Source organism: Drosophila simulans, chromosome 3R, assembly GCF_016746395.2.
Source record: "Drosophila simulans strain w501 chromosome 3R, Prin_Dsim_3.1, whole genome shotgun sequence".
In the NCBI taxonomy this organism is placed as follows: domain Eukaryota; kingdom Metazoa; phylum Arthropoda; class Insecta; order Diptera; family Drosophilidae; genus Drosophila; species Drosophila simulans.
Window position 1 is genome coordinate 5499490 of NC_052523.2, and position 21042 is coordinate 5520531.

At 45.0% G+C, this 21042-nt stretch overlaps 6 protein-coding genes across 23 annotated transcripts; 4 read left to right on the forward strand and 2 right to left on the reverse strand.

Annotated features, from left to right (window-relative positions):
* Positions 1–9: 9 nt before the first annotated feature.
* On the reverse strand, positions 10–16379 carry LOC6727295 (putative thiamine transporter SLC35F3). 17 transcript variants are annotated; one of them, XR_006541848.1, is made up of 13 exons: positions 16148–16379; positions 9308–9836; positions 8839–9247; positions 8594–8772; positions 7277–7405; positions 6995–7184; positions 6824–6913; positions 6305–6434; positions 5902–5971; positions 4298–4327; positions 2414–2706; positions 2179–2248; positions 1564–1702 (listed from the first exon to the last, which is right to left on the reverse strand). XR_006541848.1 is itself a non-coding variant. In XM_039294483.2 (11 exons), exons 2-11 carry the CDS (start codon positions 9788–9790, stop codon positions 1181–1183), a joined length of 2232 nt encoding a protein of 743 aa, XP_039150417.1. In that variant the 5' UTR covers positions 9791–9836; positions 16161–16378; the 3' UTR covers positions 10–1180. The 17 variants fall into 17 exon arrangements, 11 of the variants coding, with proteins under 11 accessions (XP_039150417.1, XP_039150416.1, XP_016033838.1 ...); XR_006541846.1 differs by having other exon boundaries at positions 1560–2248; XR_006541851.1 differs by lacking the exons at positions 2414–2706; positions 5902–5971 and adding an exon at positions 2923–3172.
* Positions 7506–8538, forward strand: LOC6727296 (proteasome subunit alpha type-7-1A). Its single transcript, XM_002102647.4, has one exon. The coding sequence runs from the start codon at positions 7634–7636 to the stop codon at positions 8387–8389; it is 756 nt and encodes a 251-aa protein (XP_002102683.1). The 5' UTR covers positions 7506–7633; the 3' UTR covers positions 8390–8538.
* Positions 11215–12326, forward strand: LOC6727297 (phenoloxidase-activating factor 3). The gene is made up of 3 exons (XM_002102648.4): positions 11215–11322; positions 11391–11507; positions 11592–12326. The coding sequence occupies exons 1-3, from the start codon at positions 11271–11273 to the stop codon at positions 12275–12277; spliced, it is 855 nt and encodes a 284-aa protein (XP_002102684.1). The 5' UTR covers positions 11215–11270; the 3' UTR covers positions 12278–12326.
* LOC6727298 (CLIP domain-containing serine protease 2) lies at positions 12766–13765 on the forward strand. The gene is made up of 2 exons (XM_002102649.4): positions 12766–12979; positions 13037–13765. The coding sequence occupies exons 1-2, from the start codon at positions 12799–12801 to the stop codon at positions 13735–13737; spliced, it is 882 nt and encodes a 293-aa protein (XP_002102685.1). The 5' UTR covers positions 12766–12798; the 3' UTR covers positions 13738–13765.
* A 1365-nt stretch (positions 16380–17744) lies between the features above and the next one.
* Positions 17745–19115, forward strand: LOC6727299. The gene is made up of 2 exons (XM_002102650.4): positions 17745–17878; positions 18108–19115. The coding sequence occupies exons 1-2, from the start codon at positions 17757–17759 to the stop codon at positions 19075–19077; spliced, it is 1092 nt and encodes a 363-aa protein (XP_002102686.1). The 5' UTR covers positions 17745–17756; the 3' UTR covers positions 19078–19115.
* LOC6727300 (cyclin-dependent kinase 2) lies at positions 19106–20870 on the reverse strand. 2 transcript variants are annotated; one of them, XR_005544148.2, is made up of 7 exons: positions 20613–20870; positions 20164–20359; positions 19998–20108; positions 19777–19938; positions 19519–19716; positions 19264–19463; positions 19106–19183 (listed from the first exon to the last, which is right to left on the reverse strand). XR_005544148.2 is itself a non-coding variant. In XM_039294489.2 (6 exons), exons 1-6 carry the CDS (start codon positions 20738–20740, stop codon positions 19314–19316), a joined length of 945 nt encoding a protein of 314 aa, XP_039150423.1. In that variant the 5' UTR covers positions 20741–20870; the 3' UTR covers positions 19106–19313. The 2 variants fall into 2 exon arrangements, 1 of the variants encoding a protein (XP_039150423.1); XM_039294489.2 differs by having other exon boundaries at positions 19106–19463.
* Positions 20871–21042: the final 172 nt, after the last annotated feature.

Consider the following 21042-nt stretch of genomic DNA (forward strand, 5'->3'; position numbering starts at 1 on the left):
TGTAGTACATTCCGTAGTCGGTTGGGTTTTATTTAACTATTTATTTCGTGTTCGGTTTTCGTGTGTTCTAAATACATCCCAGCTATACCATCGCCTCTTTTTTTGGGTCGGGTAGGTAAAAGTATGTGGTGTATGCGGTTGGTTATCAAACATTTTTAAAAACTATCACAAATCAATTATTGGATGTGGCTACACAACTTAGTTTATATAACATGCAACGGCTCTAATCTGAGCAATCCACAATGGGTACTCCCAGATTGGCTCAAAGAAGAGGCGGTTGCGTTAATACAACAGTATCCTCGTTGATTCATTTCGACTCTACGCGTACAACACTTCGAATTACAAATTACGAACAACACATAAACATTTAAAAATACTAATACTTCGATTCGTTTTGACTCCGGTTCACATTCAGTTCGCGTTCAAATAAAAGCCTTTAAAAAAACATTAGTCCCTATATATGTAATTGTTATGTTTAAATGAAAAACCATTCGGATCTAGTCTCTAGATGAGCTTACAGTTTAATGGGTTTCTTAGCCGGGTGATTTTTGAATATTCTCGGTGACGTCTATAAACTATTTGCATTTAATATCTTGGATTTTCTGTTCATTTTTTCGTTAAATTTCCCTTCTCAAGGTGTGCCATTTAGTGAGTTCACTTTAAAATATTTGACTATTAATTGCCGTTATAATTAATGTATATAATTGCTAAAACAATTGGCTTCGATTCCTTATACAATTTCGTAATAATTATGAGTATTAAATTATAACCGTATATAGTTAACTTTCGGGGCACTTTTGAGCTCAATTCGCGGGCTCCTTCTCGGGTTTCTGTATCTTGAGGCTGAGATTCAAGGCGAGGCAGGGTGCGTGGTCATGGGTTCCATGGGTACATTGGAGGTGGGGAGACTAACTCCGTGCTGTGGTGTGTATCTGTATCTGCATGTGCAGCTGCTTCTGCATCTGTATCTGTAACTCTGTTTCTGTAACTGTAGCCTTTAAATGTGTAATATTTGAGCAAAATTGTAACTGCATGCGATCCGATTGAACTTTTACATCAACAACAACGACAATAATTATGATATAATGTCAAACAAACTATAACCCATCTGTCTCGCTAATAAATCTGATTGTATCCTCTTGCTTATATGGTTGTGATATGCCTGAGCAAGTGCTGTCCCCTAATCCGCTGGAGCGTAGTAGACCACAGTGGACTTCCTCCGAAATCCGAGATTAAAGAACGACGTCTCCGACTTCTTGCGCTCGTGATCCTGCTCGTTTCCGAAGTAGGAGAAGAGCCGTCCGGTGGCTCCGGTAGTGGTTCGGTGGTGATCCGCCCGCCCGCCTCCACCGTGGACGCTGTGGCTGCTGCTCTGGCGGTGGATCTTGGTCAGCGAGGTGTGCGAGTGCTGGCGCTGCAGGTGCTGCTGGTGGAGCGAGTGCTGCCGGTGGTGGTACTGCTGCTGGAGGTGCTGCTGGTGGGTCTGCTGATGCTGCTGCTGTTGGTGGTGCAAAAGTTGCTGGTGATGCTGTGCGTTGGCGCCGCCATGGCCATGTAGAAACCCAGAGGTGGTCGGCGACAGATCAGTCATCTCACACGGCCAGAGGGTGAACGAAGATGGGACCTTATGTATCCCGTCCGATAGTCGATAATGGTGGGATGCTGACCTGTTGAAGTACCGCTCCGAGGGCCGCGACCCCATCTATAGTTTGTGTGTGGGAAGACATGTTGTTTTTTTTTTTGTGGAAGACAAAGTGTCAACTATTAGTATCGGCCGGGCTAGCTATGTATCTGGTTAGGGATCTCTTCTGCTTGGCATTAGTTTAGTTACTTTCTAGGCATTTCTTAGGTGTTTAGCTCTAAGGCGCTACGTACACTCACATTTACATAGAGTAAGCGCTTGCATGACTATATCTTTTTGGACTGGGCACTGCAGATCGAGCGGACACGTCGGCATTTGGGTTCCGGATAGAATCTCGTGTCTGCAATGCCCGGATACGATAGCCTAAGCGCTAAGACTTTTACGGATTTTTTACTGATGTTTTGTGTTTATTTTTTCATTTATATACAAATACATTGTGTGTGTTGTGTAGGGTTGTTGGTGTATGTGGAGTGTGTGTTGGTGTTGGTGTTTGGGGCTTAAGCGGGAGATTAAGTTACGGGTGCCGAAATAGTTACATTAAGCGGTGCTCTCCAAAGTTCATAAGTAGCTTGAATAGCAAAGATACTTCTCAACAACATAGGCAAGCTGTAACGTTACAAAGCAAACGGAACTTAAAAAAGATTCAAAGACTTTTCAACGTTTTTCGATTTTGGGATAGTGATTGATCGATCTAGTGAGCTGTACATGGGGGATTGGGGGTGCAGCTAGTGATTCAGGAGTTGATCAAAAATAATCGTAGGATGCTCTCACCGTTCGTTCGTTTTGAGTTTCTCAGTCGGAAACTTGAATGTTACTTAACGTAGTTTGGTACAAAAGTGTTCTTAACAGTCGCATAACAGTTGTAAAAACTTTTTGGGTTTTCTGGGGAGTTGCGTGGGCGTGGCAGTGGCACAGGGGCCTAAGCGAAAACAGTCGGAAGCCACACGCTGGTTTGGTTTCTATTGGTATCATTAATGCGATTGGCTCAAACAACATATGAGTCGGTTTTGACCGCGTAATACTTTCGTTTATGTTTGTAATGGGTAGCATATATATGCTGCGATCTGTAAGTCGAAAATCCAAAAAGAGTACAGACAGAGGGGTAGAAAGATATGGGAGAGAAGAAGAGAACGTATAACTTAAGGGGATGTCAAAAAATAACGTCAGAAAAAGTAAAGAAAAATCAAGACGATGCCTGTCATGTTGTAATTTCTACGAGTGGCAACTGTACCTTGATAGTAGTACTTATCGCTAGCAAATCAATTAGATGTTGTACTTACCCCGGTCTGGCAAGTGGTGCATTCGATTTTAAGAGTTTTTCTTTGGTTTTAAGTTTCTTTTTTTTTGAAAATCTTTTTACAAAATATATCTTGTCTTGTTCTGTTTTTCTGTTTTTTGGTTTTCTGTACATTTCAGTGACTTGTTCAAAACTCTTAGCTTATATGGTGCGTGCGCGTGATGTGCCGCTGCGCATATCTGGTGGACGGTCCCGTGACTATAGCATCTCGTTTACAAAGCGCTGGCCTACCGCTACATGGTTTCAATGTGTGGTCAGGTACAATAATTTGTTGCAGTGTATTTTGTTGTATTTTGCAATGTAGGTCATTCAATTTGGCCAGGTCCAGTCCAGTAGTGTGTATGTGTTTTTTGGTGTAGGTGTGTGAAGAAAGAGAGAGAGAGAACAGTTCGAGAAGAGGAGATAGTCCAGAGAAACACACATAGAGAGAGAGAAAGAGAGATAGGCAGGTTGTGGCAGAGGTGAAGAAGAAAAACAAGAAGAAAAGAAGCAATAGTACAGATTAGCGGTGTTACTATATACAAATCAGGAGATTCTACTGCTAGATAGCTGCTAGTTCTCTGAACAACGAGTGTAAACGATACAGCGGCCAAGCACTGAGAGGACGTTCTCGAAAGGGGCATGAATCCTTGGCTGCTGCATCGTTGACAACCAGCAATCGATTTCAGATGGCCTCCAAAAAGAATATTATACAAGAAACGGCTCAAAGGAAGATCATGATCATTGCATCTACTCCGGTGTCTCCGAAAGTGGGTGGGTGGGTGGTTTGGTGGTACTTGGGTGATTGGGTGAGTCTGTCATTCGGCATCCCATCGATGCACTTTATGTGAGGTGACTTTGGCTGGCGGTGGGCAATGCAGACTCTCGGATCGACTTACCTTAGCACTGGGCCAAAAGAATGGCTAACCAAAATCTGTAGACCGGGAGTACTCGGTCATTGCTTACTTATTAACCAAAGGCTATCATACTGTTACTCAGATTAGCTTACGAAAGGAATGTTGAAATCAAAACTTAGATGCGAGATGTACATAAGGTTAGGAGAATCACTTGCAGTCCTTATCAAACCAAACGAAACCAAAGTAAACCCGAATTATCAAAAGTCTAGGCAAGAGTTGACTAAGGATTATAACGAAATCGAATGAAAAAACATACTTCGCTTACAGTTGGATTTGGATAAATATATTAGTAAGTTTGTTGATTGCTTGTCTCGGTATGGGCTGGGTATTTAGAGTAAGGTATTCCTATATGGTACAATAACGAAAAACCCTTCTTTCAGATTTCGGGCACCGTGTTGTTTTTAGCTTAGGTGGTTAAAATAACATACTCAATTCTCTTCTCAGCCTAATCTCGAAACTCACCTCGCATTGTGACCCAGCATTATGATGCTTCTGCAAAAAGACAATTGAGAAATGTCGACACGTTTTTTATATATATAAGAAGTAGGTAGAGTATTAGCATAGAGTAGAGCTTGAAGAATTTAAAGAGTTTAAAGACAGACAGATCGCACAGAAATAAAGGAGCAACTCAAGAGCAGATCAGTTTGGAAAACGAAAAACCGTCAATTCGAAACGAAAACGAAGAGAAAACGAAGTTCGGTTCAAACATGCCAATCAGTAACAATTTGAATGCATTTAAATGTATATCATTATTTAGGTTTAAATCGCTTTAAGGGTCAGGGCTTGCTTTTTATTTGGTTTCTCTCTGGCCGGTAGCATCCTGACAGGTTGGAGGGCAAATGATAATGGATAACCGACCTTACTTGGGATAATGGGATACCCAGCCATGTTAAATTCGGTCATGCTGCAATTTAACATCTATGGTAACTTGCGCTCTCCTTTCTAAGTGCAGACAGTTTAAATATCAAAATAAAATTGAACCAAAAATCGAACTTATTTACACCAGACGGGTAATTGCCAGGTACAGATTGAACCCAATTACAAGAAGCTGCAATTCAGTAGAGGTCACACAACAAACAGCCAAACATATCATCATCAGCAATATCATAGTCACCAGCATCCATATTCTTGGAGTTCTGCGTGGATCTTGAAACGGAAACTTTCGCAACACCAGCGAAACTCAAACTACATACAAGTACGTTGAGGTGTGTGTGTATGTGTGTGTGGGTTTCAGGATGTGTGGGAACTACTACAGTAATAGAACCTCGGCACCAGCAACCAACATCCAGATACAAGGATATATCATACACAAGTGGGCAAAACAAAAGATTGGCACTGAGATCGGTCGGATGGATATGCCATTTCATCATGGGTGGTACATATGCATATTATAGGGGTCTTGGGGTTGCTGATACGCCGAAACGAAACGAAATCATCAAAAAGATCAACAACAATAAGAATAAGTACATTTATGGTAACGGCAGCGCCAAAAAACGTTAAGAACAACAACGAGATGGGATTGTCAACCAATTGCACAACAGCCGAAGTAGTTAGTGTCTGTAGAACTTTAGGCTTTATTAAACGATGTAACGATATATAGATAGATATATGTCGTAAATGTGTGAGGGGGCTTATATCGGTATATATGAGGATAATTTGGTGAACATAAAGTAAATATAGTTACAGTTGGATACACATGTCTATATATGTATATGTATTTCGTTCAACAAGGGTGAGCGCAAAGTTGGAAGCCAAAGTGTTGTAGTTTTTGCTTGTGGAATATATGGGTGTTTAGTATATATATACCTATAGATAGCATAGAAGTTTTTGTTGTTGTATTCAGTAAAAAATCTGCCAAGTTTCTGTTACTTATGATTAGCATTATCAGGTCAAAGTTCAGTTGGAAGTTGTTCAGTTGGATATCAATAAACACAACTCTTTGGTTGCCTACGATTCTAATTAATATCTAATGCACTGAATCAGGGCATTGGTTTGGTATTCGATTTCGATTTTGGTTTTGGGTTTTGGGCTTTGGGTGTTTGGCTTAGCTTGTGTTTTTGGCCTACCGAATGAGCATAGCGAATTTCGGCTAATTCACAACAACATTGGTAGCGGAGTATGGCACGAACGCTCTTTCTGCAAGATGTTTGTTTATATAAAATTAAATATATTTAGTTTATGTGAGTATACAGGAAATTAACAGCGTTTTATCGAAATCAAACATGAGTAGAAAGTTAAATTATTATTTCGATGGTTTATTTTAATGTTTGCTTTAGTCATTAATGCCACGGAGTAGCAACAACCAAACAATAATAAAAAATAATAAAGTACCAGAATAAACTGAAGCCGTTAAGTATTCAAAACAAACACGCACGAGTCTTTTACACTCTGACAAAGAAAATTAGCATATTAATTGCATAACAATTATTCCTAGCAATATGAATAAATACGAAATATATTCCCACTTACCGCAACAATCGCGTTATATAGTCTGGCCAGTTGGCGGGAAACATGACGAGGAAAAATCCGATGCCAATCAGGATAACTCCGGCCAGTTTCATGCCAGCAAAGTTCGCACTGTACAGTATGACATCGAGGGCTAAGGAATCGAGTGAGATGTAAAAATAGCTCAATTAAATTGGATATTCAAATATGTATTTTTCAATCAGGTATTTAAATCTTGAGGTCCTATTTCAACTTTGTTCTAAGAGGTATTGAAAGAGGTATATTTGTTTTATGTTTTACCAGTAACTACTTGGCCAAGTAAGTTCGCCCATTGTTTTGTAAAAGTTTATGTCGCAATGTGCCCACTACAAAGATCAAATGTTGTTACGTGACCCACGTGAGTGCCCCGCTTGAATATTACAATTTAAAACAACTTATAGTCACGGAATCCTTCAAGCGAATAGAGGCTAACCCCAGACCTCGACCACCCCGCCTCCACCCAACTCCTGGAAAACATGCTGAGGAGCTCGTCCGTGTACATACCGCCAGAAACGGGCACAGCCGTAATCAGACCCAATGTCACAAACATGTTGTACGTAACGGCGGCACTGAACTGCATCAGAACGTGGAAAACTGCAATCAAAATTAATTACGGCGATAAAAGTTTACGGCACAACAAATGCAGAAGGAGGTGGGCTGGGAAAGGAGTCCTACCGAGGAGCAGGAGGCTCGCCGCGAACAGCAGGTTCCAGGGTATGCTCTCCGATGTGAGGCTTTCCGTGCCAGTCAGGTAGAGTCCCAGCACCACGGGCCACAGCAGCAGAGCGTTGAGGAAGCCGAGGGCGGTGAATATGAAGGCGATTTGGCTCACCGGCGGATCGCCCATCACCTTGCGGAACATAACCTGTGAAGCGACAGGCCAACATGAGCACGACATGGCCGCACACGAAACGGGAAAGCAGGACATCCCATGTGGGCGGGCGACGGATTACTCACCCTAAACACGGCATAGCCAGCTCCGGCCAATGTGGCCAGGACCACGCCGCTTAGGGTTCGGCTTTCCGTAATTCCATCCATGTAGGCTAGCAACGCTATTCCTGTGTCGCAGAGTATAATGGCCACGATCTGCAAGATTCCAAATTTTGTATAATATTTTTAAAATAACTCAAAGGAAATAATTTATTTACAAAGAATTGTAATAACATCACATTATCATAATCATAATCACTATGGTGTAGAAAATAAAGGATATTCACGTCAAACTTTGAATATACGAAAAATTCATATTGTTTCAACAAAATAACTGCTTGCAAGCAAACATTATATTTTGTTGCCTGCTAACTAATCCAAAGGATGTCCTCACGCTACGATCGAGCTATAACCATATTCTCGCCGGATGGCCACCTGTTGCAGGTGGAGTACGCCCAGGAAGCTGTTCGAAAGGGTTCCACAGCGGTTGGCGTTCGTGGAGCCAATTGCGTGGTGCTGGGCGTGGAGAAGAGCTCGGTGTCCCCGATGCAGGAGGATCGAACGGTGCAAAAGATCAGCATGCTCGACAAGCACGTTGCGTTGGCATTTGCCGGTCTCACGGCCGATGCACGGATCCTAATAAATCGAGGGCAGATGGAGTGCCAGAGCCATCGACTCAACTTCGACAAACCGGTGACCCCCGAGTACATCACCAGATACATTGCTCAGTTTAAGCACAAGTACACTCAGTGCACTGGACGTCGTCCTTTCGGAATATCCTGTCTAGTCGGAGGCATTGACGCCGATGGCTCTGCACGTCTCTTCCACACGGAACCATCCGGGATATTCTACGAGTACAAGGCGATCGCCACTGGGCGTTCGGCAAATACTGTGAGGGAGTTCTTTGAAAAGGCCTATCGCGACCATGAAGTGACAACCAAATGTGAAGCCATCAAACTAGCCACGCGTGCCCTTCTCGAGGTAACCCAGTTGGGCCAGAGCCGCCTGGAGGTGGCTGTTTTGGAGAATGGCAAGCCAATGAAGATGCTGGACAGCTGTGTAATTTCGGAAATAGTTAAGATCCTTCAGAAGGAAAAGGAGCAGGAGCTCCAAGCGAAGGCACATAAAATGAAGAGATGAAATGCTGTTATCTACACCAATAGTTGATTTTTTATGTTCATCAAATTGTTTTTGGATATTCATGTTATATTTTAACTACAGTTTTCATCATGTTTTGATGCTTGTGAAGGCTTTTATCTTTGTATAATGCAGTAATAAATTAATGTTAAACGCTTTTGAAATTATAACTTTTGAATTTCAAAATTACAGATACAAAGTACTCACTCTAACGCCCACGAACTGCTCGTGCAGGATCACCCAGGATAGCAGGTACACGCATGCCACGTTGGTGGCGAACAGTGCCAGGGCATCCGTGGCGTAGAGAACGTGCAGGGAGAGGGTGTACAGGTAGGTGGTGACCAGCCACAAAATGCAGAAGCAGAGGCAGCGATTGAGGAAGCGACCTGCGGATCAAGAGCCAGTGAAAAGGAAGTTTTTCAACGATGTCGGACGGACTCAATCCAACTCACCCACGGTGAAGCCGCGCTCCCGGAATCCTCGCAGCACGTCGCCAAGGATGTCGCTCAGCTTCTCGCACTTGCGGGTGGAGACCAGACCCAGCAGGTAGATGGGAAAGAAGAGCAGCGAGAAGTTGGTGAAGAACCAGGCGGCGAAGAAGGGGGCGCTGAAGTAGACCGGCTGGCGCGGTGGTATGTTGAACATCTCGGTGGCGTCCTCGACGTGGTGCAGCGACGAGTCGCTGATGGCCAGTATGTCCTCCAGCTCCGTGCTCAGGTCGGCGCGGCTCGAAGACGTGTCCTGGTCGTCGTTCAGCAAGTCGTCGTACGGAGCACGGTACTTGTACATGTACTTAATGCAGTGGGTGGCCCCCACCCACGAGGCGGTCATCAGGATGGTCACGCACACTCCGAAGTACATCTGTGAAGACATCGATCGCATACCATTAAAATTGAGTGAATGATTCATAAGTTTTCCCACCTTCCGGGCCAGTTCGGAGCAGCATGACTCCTTGCAGGCCTGCAGCTTCCGAAAGCGAAGCTCGGACTCCTCGCCGTGCCCGTTGGCTTGCTGCTGCTCCGTCTGGGTGTCGCTGGAGTCGCCGCCTCCGAAGTGGTGCGCCGCATTGTGGCTGCCCGGTGCACTCGTAGGCGTGTCCGCCGGGATGATGACCACCTCATTGGGGTCCTGTTGGCTCGACGAGATCGAGTCTTGGTGGGTTATTTGCGGATTGCTCGAGGTGAGCACGTTGCTGAACCCGCAGCTGCCCGCTGCTCCGCTGCCACTGCCGCCGTTCTGGGCAGACGATCCGGGGGCCACTGCCGTGCTGCTGCTGGCTCCCGCTCCGCCGGTGCTGTTGTTGCTGTACGGTCCATTCGTCGAGGAGTCGCCGGTGACCACCACGGAAGGAGTGCGCACTCTTTTCGGATTGAAAATGGCTGGAATTTCGCCGTCGCGCGTCATGCTATCATCATTACCGAGCTCCTCTGTCGCTCATAGTGATCCGGTCCTGCAAAATCAATAAATCATAAATACCAGAATCTAGCAAGCTTATTCTTTATGTATATTTTCGGCCTCAATATCACCTTCCATACCTAAATGTATGCCTTCACTTATAAACGTAAGGTTGAAACCTGGACTTTGGTGTACTTTTTAAAGGAAGCCATAGTCCTCGGTCCGTGGCCTAATCAATGATTCAGTTCGATTCGACCAGCCATGTTCCAGCCCTGCTGCAAAGGCTAAGCACTCTCGAATCAGGCTGTTCACGTGCTCCCAGCGATTAAAGATTGAGGAACACGCAAATGGGAGGCCATTTCTCGACTCTTTACAAGTGAAAGGCGCACCCAAAGCCCACGCAGCTTGTTCAGGGTCCGAGCAATTTGCATGGGCCCCACTTTTCACCACTGCCCTCTTCCCTGGATGTAGCGTAGGCCAAACTCAAGGCTAGGGCAGCCAAGTTTTACGAGCACCGCCGCACGACCAGCCAACCAGCCAACCAGCCAACCAAGCAACCAAACAGCCTGCCAGCCGGCCGTTCATTAAAGTCCAGACCCGACCAGGAGCACATTGATTGGATGGCCACAAAGGCGAGGGAGGGGCTCATAACAATGCGAATTATGAACGCCCCAGCTCAAGCAGGTCAAGTTGAGTGGACAATAAACTGCCAACCGGATCTGGCCGGCAATTTGTAAGCGTTCTTAGTAGAGTGTTAAGTCCAGCCCCCCACCACCACCAACACTACCACCAGGCCGGATGAGTTACAATGTCCTTCGGTGTCCTTCACCTTCGCATCCCATCGAGCAGCTTGTGCTCGCCTTCGATAATCGTATTCTAATTGAAACATTAATTATTCAACCTAGTTGAGGGCAGGCTCCGAGGGTAAGAGGGCGCGAGGGGATATTCCAAGAGTCTAATGGCTATATAATGAAGGTCCTGATAATTGCCTGTAATTTTAAGCGGTTAAGAATATTATTCCATCGATTTCCAAGCAGTCGAGCAATGGCAAAATAATCTTAAATCTGCAACTCTGACAGCCATGAAGTGGGTCATTTTGCACAATCATTTCAATATGCCTATTATGGCACTATATACAGCGCTATGCCGTCTATGTGAGTTAATAAAATATTTTAAATTAATTTATGAATGGTGAATGAATGCCAATACTAGTTGTAAGCTGAAGGTGAGTTGGCTAAAAAGGGGCATATCTTTATATAGTAATATCTTCAATATGGCTACAAAGAAAATAGTCAGACTGAGGAAGATTCAAAGAGATTAAGTTTTGCAAGAAATGTTTGATAGTCACACTGAGAATCATAAGTATAAACAACGAGAGAGCGGGAGATTGTTAATTAATTATTCAACTACGCTCGACGCGATTTCAGACTATTCAATTCAATTCTGTTCGATTAGTTAACTCTGAGCACTTGAGCACATCGTCATAAAAATGTTTCTCAGCGGAAAACTTGTTCAGCTTTTAACTCTGGCTTGGCTAGGTGGTTAGTAAAATTGAAACGGTTGTATGTTTACTACGAGTATTTATTAAAAATGCTATATACATTTTCAGCAATGTCGATGGCAGAATTTCGATGCGGTCGTCTGGATGAAAAGCTATTGTATACCACCGACGAGCGGGCGGAGCCCTCCGAGAATCCCTGGGTGGGCATTCTGCTGGAGGATCAGGGTCAGTTAACTTTAGAAGTGTTAATTATGAAAAGCCCCTTTCTAAGGCCCCCCTTTTGCTAATCCACCTTCGATGATTTTCCAGGAAATCGGTACGAGAATACAAGGTGCTCCGTGGTTATTATTAACGAGCTACACGTCCTCACTACTGGGACGTGCGTAAAGCGCTTTAGCACACGATCCGGAGACACCAAAGCCGTAGCAATGTTGGGAGTCTGGGACGAGACCGACTCCCCGGAGGAGGAGTTGTCGTGCAACGACAAGGACTTCTGTGTGCCTGGGCCTGAGCTGTACAAAGTGGTGGAGATCAAGGTGCATCCGCAAACGGACAAGGACACGGGCGACAACGACTTGGCCATCCTTCGGCTGGAAAAACCAGTCGAGTGGACCAACTGGGTTCAGCCTATCTGCTTGGAGGGCACTTCGGAACCGGATACGCTGACCAATCGAAACCTCCACTACACCGGCTTCAATCATAAGGCCCCGGAGAAGGGCAAGGGCTTGGCCATGACAGTGTCTACGCAAAAGTGCAAGCAACTGACATCCTCCAGCGTCCTAGTCCCGGTGAACCAGCTGTGCGGCTATCCCGTGAAACGAACCAAGTTCTATCCGGGAGCACCACTGATGGACATCGATGTGCGGGATGAGATGCCGCACAACTTCTACCTGGTGGCCATTCTGGTCCGGAACGTGGATGCCGGACAGGCTACCACTCAGGTCTACCAGAATGTCCGACGCGCTCGCTCCTGGATAATGGAAAATGCGAAATAGAAGTAGAACTTGTTATGTGAATACTCAATAAACTATTCAAAATGAGGAAGTAACATGTTTGTGGGTTCAGTGAAATAACTGATGCATCGTGACGGGAACTGCCCAGGGATCCGCATCGGAAACGGGTTTGCGATCGCTAGCCGTAATGTAATCATAGAACATTAATTAGATACGTAGAAAAACAGGTAGTTGGAAATTTTAGCAAACATCTTGTTACACGGAAAGAAATTCACTCATTCTTGGCGTAGCGAAATGTGCTGATCAAATAGTATAATATTAATTATAATATTAAAAATCTAAAAATATTTTTTATAAAGGTTTCGAAATACACTTAGAAGCTCAAGCTCCACTACTGATTTCATATATATTTTTTAAAAATTGTATTAAAAATTGAATTGTATTTTCATTCTAGTGTTCCTGCTAAGCTCTATCTATCACAAGCTTCTGGGCAAATCCCCTGTGCAACATGCATTGTCTGCTTTTCCAGCTCCCAGTCAGTTGACTTTGAGCTGCGCTTCAGAATGCTTGATAGAATCGCAGTTTTATTATTGCTCGTCGGACTTTTTGGCCCGGAAGTTCGGTCGGCGAAAGTGGATGATAACCAGTGCGGGGCATTCAACGAAGATCAGATGCTCCAGATGCAAAGCACCTTCGCCATTCCTTCAGAGCACCAGTGGGTGGCCCGGATAGTGTATGGCAAGGGTAAGAATCTCTGAGCGGCTCAGTTAATCCGCAATTCAACTTCGTTCAATACTTCAGGCTTTGAGGGCAAGATTCGGGACAATGGATGCCTGGGCGTGCTGGTATCGAAGCGCACTGTCTTGGCGCCCGCCCACTGTTTTGTCCAGTACAGCGGGGTAGCGGAGGCCTTCTCCGTTCACCTGGGTGTGCACAACAAGAGTGCTCCGGTCGGAGTGAGAGTCTGCGAAACGGATGGCTATTGCGTGCGTCCGTCGCAGGAGATCAAGCTGGCTGAGATAGCCATCCATCCGGACTACGACTCGCGAACCTTGAAGAACTCCCTGGCAGTGCTGACACTTCAGCGAGACGCAAAGATCTACCCGAATGTAATGCCCATTTGCATGCCACCGCCAAGCCTGCTCAATGAGACGCTGGTCGCTCAGACATTTGTAGTGGCTGGTCTTCGCGTCTTTGAGGACTTAAGGCTAAAGACCTGGGTAAACACGCTGAGTCGGGGCTTCTGCCAATCGAAGGTTAAGACTCTGGTGACCAGCAGCAACACGGTGTGTGGCTACCACAAGCAACCGGTGGCGTATTACCTGGGCGCACCTCTGGTTGGGATGCAGAAGAAGGGGCACGTTACTCAGAACTTCTATCTGGTGGGCATCATGATCGACTGGCGCTGGGAAAACAACCGCATCATGTCCAGCTTCCTGGCCATACGCAACTACATGGACTTCATCCGGCAGAACTCCAACTCACTGATTGTACGCTCCTGAACCTCGAATAAAGTCAAGAGAAATGCCAGCTGCCAACAGGTCTTGCTGGGGTGTTAATTATTCAGCTCCAAGCCCGAGACTCGTGGCTCGCAGCTCGCAGCTCGAAGCTCGTGCAACATGCAAATTGTTCCTACACTTATAGCATTTTAATGAGCAGTCACTCAGCGCAGCGCAGCCGCCGCTAGTTGGCTAATGCGAGGAATATGGAAATTTCATCGCTTTCACCGAGAACCCCCCCTCCCTATAATAGTATAAAAGTCTGGCAGTCGACAGGAGACAGCCGAAAATGTTGCAAATACCCAGCAGAACGGAAACGGAAGTCTAGGGGGCTGAATAGCTGAGGGCGCTGGGTGATGGGGAGCAAGGATGTGGGCTGCCTTGCTATTGGACGAATGCCAAGACGTTGCCTTAACTGACACAGTTCGAATATGTCTAGGAGGACAACGGAACGCTTACAGAGGGATAAATTGGATAAATTAAAAAAAAAAACAAATAGTCACAAACATGCATAAAGTCCACAAAGTTATTAAAATCTCTTCAATCTTGGGCTGATTATGTGTTTTTGGAAAATTATGTTTTACTTAAATTGGCTCCGTTTTACGTTTTCTAAATAACTGGGAGTAGTTTTATTGTAAAGGTATGCAAATAGTTTACCATTTAGATTTTCTTTGTGCACTGAATGGCGTATTTTGAGTAAAAGTTTTGTTTATGAGCTAAAGGTTTATATCTAAAAATTTGCTACGAAGGCAGAGAACAAAACAACGAGGAGGATTGAATATTAAATTGCTGGTAAGTTTCGTCATTTATTATCACCCTTCTTCCCCAAGGTATCGTCCAGCTAATGCAGACACATAGCTTTTATCGCCGTGTCCGGAGCATTCTTTTGGGCGCCAAATTGCTCTATAAAGCCGAGCTGGGGAAAGAGGCGCTCGCTGTTTACTTTTGCTAAGAATAAAAATCACAATAAAATTTAAATTGCCCGACATGAGCGCCTCAAGATGAAGATGGGCAGAAAACGTGACCAAATGACCGACAACAGACGGGGATAAACAGCGCATTCCTGCCGCAGCTCGAGGAGAAATGCGATTCAAAACAAAACAAACAGCTGAACGGGAGAGAAAGTGCGCCGGAGAAAGGAGAAAGCAGCTCAGTCGCGAGAGAGAGCGAGAGACTGTCCCACTGAGAGGGCCCACAGCTTTGCGTGGGTGGTGTGCTGGCCAAAAGTAAACGAGCTTACAACAAAAACGGCGAAAACAGCCAACAGTAAGCGTACAAACACACACCTCGGTCGAGGACACCACGCGGCGTATACGCAATGTGACACTTTTAGTGGTTATGGTCAAGCACAGCACTTGAGCGAGGGCAATGCGAGAAGGAAAACGAAAGTGACGCCAAAAACACAGCCAGTCAGACACCTGCTCGACGGCAAAGGTAACTACAACGCCCGCCGCCCGCCACCTGCCACCTGGGAAACACGGAAACAAATTGGTAAACCCAAGTTGTATAGGTTCTCTAAGGGTGCTACGTAGATTCAGGCGGTTCATTCGCCTTATACCAAGTAAATTAATAAATTTAAACACTTTTGTTAATTTAATATATTAAAATATAGCGCATATTTCATGGATTTTAGTGATATATATTTTTTTATTTATTATTTATATTTATTTTGGTGCCATGTTCGAATAAGAATCGCCCGCCAAGATGACTTTATTTCGCTGGCTTGATCTGTTGCGATGTTCGTATGTGAATGTGGTCTTTGGGGCTTTGGGTTAGTTAGTGACTAGACCTTGAGGTTGGCGCACACCTTGACAGTAGTCGAAAATCTAGCCCAACCACCCACTCCGCCCACGACTCAGAAACGGTTGTGACAACCTGGGGGACGGTTGAATTTTTCATATTGCCACGAAAACAGGGCAAGGGAAATTGCCTGGCGAATATCCGTTTATCTTGGCCAAAAGAAAGCGGAAGGCCTGAAAAGTGTTTTTCCAGGCTGCGAACAGCTGTCGCTTTGAATGTCTCCGAGTTATGGATGCCCAGCGAGGCGTTTAATGTTTTTATATAATTTACTTAAGCACTTAATGTCATTTTCCCACGGCACAACCACATGGTACACAAACTTTACGCAATTCGCTGGCCTTCTCGAGCTCTTTTCTCTTATATAAAGATAGCGAGCGGGCCGAAAAGAACCCAACTGGACTGGCGACACTGTTCTCCGCGGTCGAGCTCAGCCCTTTACTTAATTCAATTAAATGTGCAAAAATATGCTGGGTATAAATTTGGAGCAGCTCGCCAGCGAAACGCTGTACGGATACACAAAACGAAGGAAGCGCACACAGATACACACACGCACACGCAGGCACACACGGGGATACACTTGCTCACATTTACACAGGCATTGGGGCTCACTCACGAGCGAAACGAACCGCTGGCTTGGCCCAAAAAAAGCAACTGCCACTTGAACGAGCCTTTTGACTTGTTTTCCTTCGACTTAGGTGGAAACTGTGACAGCAGCGTTTCTGGCGCTAGCTGCCGCTGGCGTTTTTCCAACTCTCCTTTTCTAGAGCACACGACGCGGCCGTCCTGGAAACCGTCGTTCTCCGTCGTTTCTGGCCAGGAATCTCAAAGTCGACTGAACCGATTACTGAACTGAGCTGCCTCGCCAATGGCCAAGTCCAAAGCTTTTCCTGCCTCTCCCAGCCGACAGACCTCTCTCTCTCTCTCTGGGCTACGCTTTTCCTCGCTCTCCTCGGCTTGGCAAAGAAAAACACTTGTTACGAATTTTCTTTGCGCTTTTCTTTGTGCTTTTTGTTTGCGTTTTGTCTTTGTCGCTGCATTTCCCGTCTTCAAAAGGACTCAATAAATTGCTTGCGATTTGGACTGATAAGGATTTTCACATTTCGTGATTGCCGGGCCAAAAATAAGTTATATTAAGCCAATAAATTCGCTTTGCTCTGTAGAAAAAATCGACAAAGAGAACTTAATCATGGTTATATTACTTTTTCAATTTAACAACTTCTTGTATGCATGTTTTTTATTTTGTTTTATTCACGTAGTCTTAAGAATATACTATTATATTTCAATTGGTATTAACAAATGTGGTTTGTTTTATGCAACCAATTCAGAATCGATTAAAGAGGTTACTACTAACTAATTTGCTTTTGGAGTCTCTTGATTGAGCAATTTGTGCGAAAGGTAAAACTTTAATTTATTATTTTAAGTGGCTTAAAACAATTTTTTATTTCAAGCAACATATTTAGAAAGTGTGATATTTCTTTCACATGATTTCCCTTTGACGAAAACATATCATATCTCCATGCTCCAATTTCATCAGTAATAAAGTTTGACAAATTTGTCAAATCCATCTAATGTGTCCATTTAGGGCTGCCACCACAATCAGCATTGTTATGCCATAAAAAATAGGAGCTGCCTGGAAGATGCACCCATTAATACACCCATATGTTTATACAGATCGTAAAATCTTGATAAGGAGAAGCACAAATTCGTCAGGAGAAAGCATTTCGCAAGCCGACGACTCATCCCAGACGGCTTAGCATAAATTTCGAAATCAGAACCCGCCAGCAAACGAGTTTTTCAGTCGCAGCCGAGAACTGAATGGCGTATTAATTGTGTAATCTATAAAAATCCATTTACATATGCATGGGCGAGATTGGCAGCTGCCAACGAGCCCCGCGGGAGATATGAAGATGGTCTCTAAATTGGGTTAGTTGGTTTAGTGTCGGCATGAGTTAGTGCCACCAACATGGCCATAGCTTTGGAAATGATCTGGGGCTTGGGACAATGCCATTACAAATCAATTTGGCTAAGACTGTGGCCAACCGTTCTGTGAACCAATAAAAACTAATCCAACGAGGTGGTCAAAAAGACAAAGGCAGCGCCATCGAGCTGTTGACCACTGGTTTCGCGAATCGGATGAGTTTCAGTTTCCCTTCGACCGGGAACGGTAACGGACGCATTCGAAATACTTTATAGTAAGCCCGACGAATATAGTGTATCCAGCAATGCAGTGGCAATTCTTTACTGCCCTAGTGCTTTTTGTAGCATGGAGTTGTCCTTCGCAAGGAGTAAGGATATCCGCCCTCGAGATTGAGCGACGCTTGCCGCAAAAGCAGGCAAAGATTGGGTGAGCAAACGTTGACGACAGACAATGAAGTTTTGATTTTCGACAGATATGACATTTTTATATCCAGTATTTGGTAATTATTATTATTGCATATTATAGATATTTATCACATAAACCAGTGATAAATGCTTATATAGGATACATTTTGTATAAAACGTTTATATTTGAGTTGAAAAAAGTATAACTATGATATTTTAAAGTAAAACTTTGAACGCAATTTTTATTCTAGCTCCAGAAACTATCCCATCGAGTATGTCCTGTTGCCGAGTGCTCGTGGTGGATACAGAAGGCGGTATATTCATAGTCTGGGCAAAGCAGCTCCTACAACAACTGAACGCCCGTTGGTTCGTGTTTGGAATAGCTTCGTCCGCAGTGTTCAGCCCGCGTTCAGTTTTCGTAACCTGACCAATCCGCTGGCCAACTTCTTTAACGATGGCAGTGCGAACATCATCGAGACGTCGCCGGTTTATCTGCAGTCCTACGATGACGACCAGGAGCTGCAGCTTGAGGAACCAGCTCAAGTGGCCCCACAGACTACCAAGAAACGCAAGCGAAAGCGCCGCAAGCAGCAAAAGCGACGACCAGTCTACGACTCGGCGGAGAACGATGATACCTACAGCCCTTACGATCCCTACTTTGTGCCACCTTCTCCGCCGCGGTCCGCCGAGCCTATGTTCTTTTACGACACCAATTCCGGTAGCTACTACGGAGTACAGCGCTTCAGTCCGCAGGATTTCCAAACTAATTTCTACGGCAGCTTCAATATTCCGCCGCCTAGGGAGGCAGAGGATGTGGAAGGCGAGCCTGAGGAGGAGACACCTGTAATGAGAAGACTTGGAACCAGAAAGGTGACCCTACTTCGACCACTGCCCCTATTGTCGGCCAAGGGCCAATCATTGAAGAAGCTAGTAGAAGTCAGCAAACCGGAGCCTCCCATTGAGAATGAAGAAACCGCAGAGGAAACAGACAGCAGCGCAACGGGCGATGCACCGACTAGCGATGACGACAATGGTGATATCGAAGCCCATTCACCGCTCTCCGAGAGCATGCGCAATACTCTTGGCACGTATATGCGCGACGATAGCCACACCCGACAGCGCCAGAGGCTCGCTAGCGATGCAGCAGGGGATTTCGATTCCGCCGCCAAAGTCTCGCCACGCCATCATCAACGACACCTTGCCCGGCTGAGCTCCTGGTAATCCATGCTAAGCAATAAACTATAAACTCTTTACTTATGGATGATCGTGTATTTATCGTGTGTTAGGTGCGAGTGAAAATGGGGAATGCATGATAATGAGCTGGCAGCTGTAAAATAAATTAGATATTCAAATCATATAATTGCACTAGTTTCGTCTTAAAGACAGTGAGGTAGACATCGAACTTACTATACTAAGAAACACAAGTAATTTGCTAGATCTGGGGCTATTGGACACGATCAGACGAGCCGCGTTAGACGCGAAGCGCTGCCGGCATTGGGATCTACAGGCAGGGCTACATGATCAACATGCTGCACATTGCAGAAGTAAGCGTGCTGCAGTGCGTCCTTGGCTGAGATGCGCAGGTTGGGATCATAGCACAGCATTGACTGCAAGGTACAGAGTAGTGAATTTCCATTGCGGATTTACATTTTATGCACTCACCATTATGAGTTCATGAGCCTCGTGTGTGGTTATGGGTTGTGGCATGTTGGTTCCCTCCCATCTTGGGAACTTGGTCTTAAAGTCTGGCAGCTGCGTCACACCAGGCCAATTTGTTTCATCGGGTGTGCTTAAGGTACGGAAAATCCTATAAAGTTGATCGATCTCGCTGTCTCCGGGAAACAAGGAGCGGCGCATAATCTGTAATTTTGGGTTTAGTAATCAGATCCGCTTGGAATGTACATTCCATAATAACGCTACCATCTCAGAGAAAATGCAGCCTAGACTCCAGATGTCCACTCCCGTGGAGTAGAACTTCGTGCCCAACAGAATCTCTGGAGCTCGGTACCAAAGGGTGACGACTTCGTGTGTGTACGCCCGCATAGGCACGTTGAAGGCCCTTGCTAGGCCAAAGTCAGCCAACTGGAGTTGGAATTCGTTATTATCACAGAGCCAACAGAGGGTAAAGCCTTTAGTCTCACCTTTATTTTGCCCGCCGTGTCCACGAGAAGGTTCTGGGGCTTGAGATCGCGATGCAGTATACGATTGGTGTGGCAAAAGCCGACGGCATCTAATATCTGATGCATATAGCTCTGCAAAGTGGCAATGTGAAAATATTATAATGCGCTGCAGCACTTGTGTACTTACCTTTATCAACTGAGGGGTGAAAACGTCTTTTTTCTTGTCCATCAGCTTCTTGAGATCCATGTTCAGGTACTCGAATATCATGTAAAGATTGTTGCCGGAAATGACCACGTCAAAGAGTTGGACCACATTTGGGTGCTTAAGGTTCTTCAGCAGGGAGATCTCTCGAATGGCCGTCGAAGGAACACCCTCCGTTTCGCTGTGAATCGGAATTATGTTATTATAAAAAGCTAAATGCTGGCAATCGTGGACTGGCTGGCTAGCAAAAACCGATGATATCCTGCACCACGAAGCCGAATCATGTGGTGCTACGGACTTTGGAAACGGCGCAGCTCCCACATAATTCGGGCTGCGGGGTACAGGTGAACGACATTTCTTCCTATGCTTGCCATGAACAGGATGTGGATGGTTGGAGGACTGGAGAGCAGTCCTGCTCTATCTGGATTACGCACCCTTCTAGCCGAATCTTTTTGAGCGCCACATCCTGGCCGGTGGAGTTGCTACGCGCTTTGTAAACTATACCGTAGGTGCCCTCGCCGATCTTTTCGGCGCGTTGAAAGTTGTCTAGAATGGTGGTCATCGAGTTGGTTTACTCATTCAGTTTGTAAACAATACTTTAGGTCGCTGTTGGCATAATAAAACCAATATTTTGGAGGGAAATTCTTCTTCTTTGGTGATGCTGCCATTCGCATGCAAACGCCGATAATTCAACTGACGCGCCACATATCGATAAGAATTCCTTAATCGATTGTTCTTGCGATGTGACAGCTCTAGGGCTCACTATCCGTTATTTTTAAATGTAAGACAGATTGATTTTTTTACACAAAACTTGTAAAACGTTTTATTTAGAATTAAAGGTAAAAAGGTAATAAAATGTTATAG

What these genes read in the sequence shown, in the direction of transcription:
- LOC6727300 (XM_039294489.2), bottom strand. Translation starts at nt 20,740, where the DNA reads ATGACCACCATTCTAGACAACTTTCAACGCGCCGAAAAGATCGGCGAG. An exon ending in GCTGCATTTTCTCTGAGATG is followed by an intron (nt 19,717 to 19,776) that starts GTAGCGTTATTA and finishes CCAAAATTACAG; the next exon opens with ATTATGCGCCGCTCCTTGTT. An exon ending in AGGCTCATGAACTCATAATG is followed by an intron (nt 19,464 to 19,518) that starts GTGAGTGCATAA and finishes TGTACCTTGCAG; the next exon opens with TCAATGCTGTGCTATGATCC.
- LOC6727299 (XM_002102650.4), top strand. Translation starts at nt 17,757, where the DNA reads ATGCAGTGGCAATTCTTTACTGCCCTAGTGCTTTTTGTAGCATGGAGT. An exon ending in CAAAAGCAGGCAAAGATTGG is followed by an intron (nt 17,879 to 18,107) that starts GTGAGCAAACGT and finishes TTTTTATTCTAG; the next exon opens with CTCCAGAAACTATCCCATCG.
- LOC6727298 (XM_002102649.4), top strand. Translation starts at nt 12,799, where the DNA reads ATGCTTGATAGAATCGCAGTTTTATTATTGCTCGTCGGACTTTTTGGC. An exon ending in CCGGATAGTGTATGGCAAGG is followed by an intron (nt 12,980 to 13,036) that starts GTAAGAATCTCT and finishes TCAATACTTCAG; the next exon opens with GCTTTGAGGGCAAGATTCGG.
- LOC6727296 (XM_002102647.4), top strand. Translation starts at nt 7,634, where the DNA reads ATGTCCTCACGCTACGATCGAGCTATAACCATATTCTCGCCGGATGGC.
- LOC6727295 (XM_039294483.2), bottom strand. Translation starts at nt 9,790, where the DNA reads ATGACGCGCGACGGCGAAATTCCAGCCATTTTCAATCCGAAAAGAGTG. An exon ending in GGAGCGCGGCTTCACCGTGG is followed by an intron (nt 8,773 to 8,838) that starts GTGAGTTGGATT and finishes CTTGATCCGCAG; the next exon opens with GTCGCTTCCTCAATCGCTGC. An exon ending in CTGGCTATGCCGTGTTTAGG is followed by an intron (nt 7,185 to 7,276) that starts GTGAGTAATCCG and finishes GTCGCTTCACAG; the next exon opens with GTTATGTTCCGCAAGGTGAT.
- LOC6727297 (XM_002102648.4), top strand. Translation starts at nt 11,271, where the DNA reads ATGTTTCTCAGCGGAAAACTTGTTCAGCTTTTAACTCTGGCTTGGCTA. An exon ending in AACTCTGGCTTGGCTAGGTG is followed by an intron (nt 11,323 to 11,390) that starts GTTAGTAAAATT and finishes ATACATTTTCAG; the next exon opens with CAATGTCGATGGCAGAATTT. An exon ending in CATTCTGCTGGAGGATCAGG is followed by an intron (nt 11,508 to 11,591) that starts GTCAGTTAACTT and finishes ATGATTTTCCAG; the next exon opens with GAAATCGGTACGAGAATACA.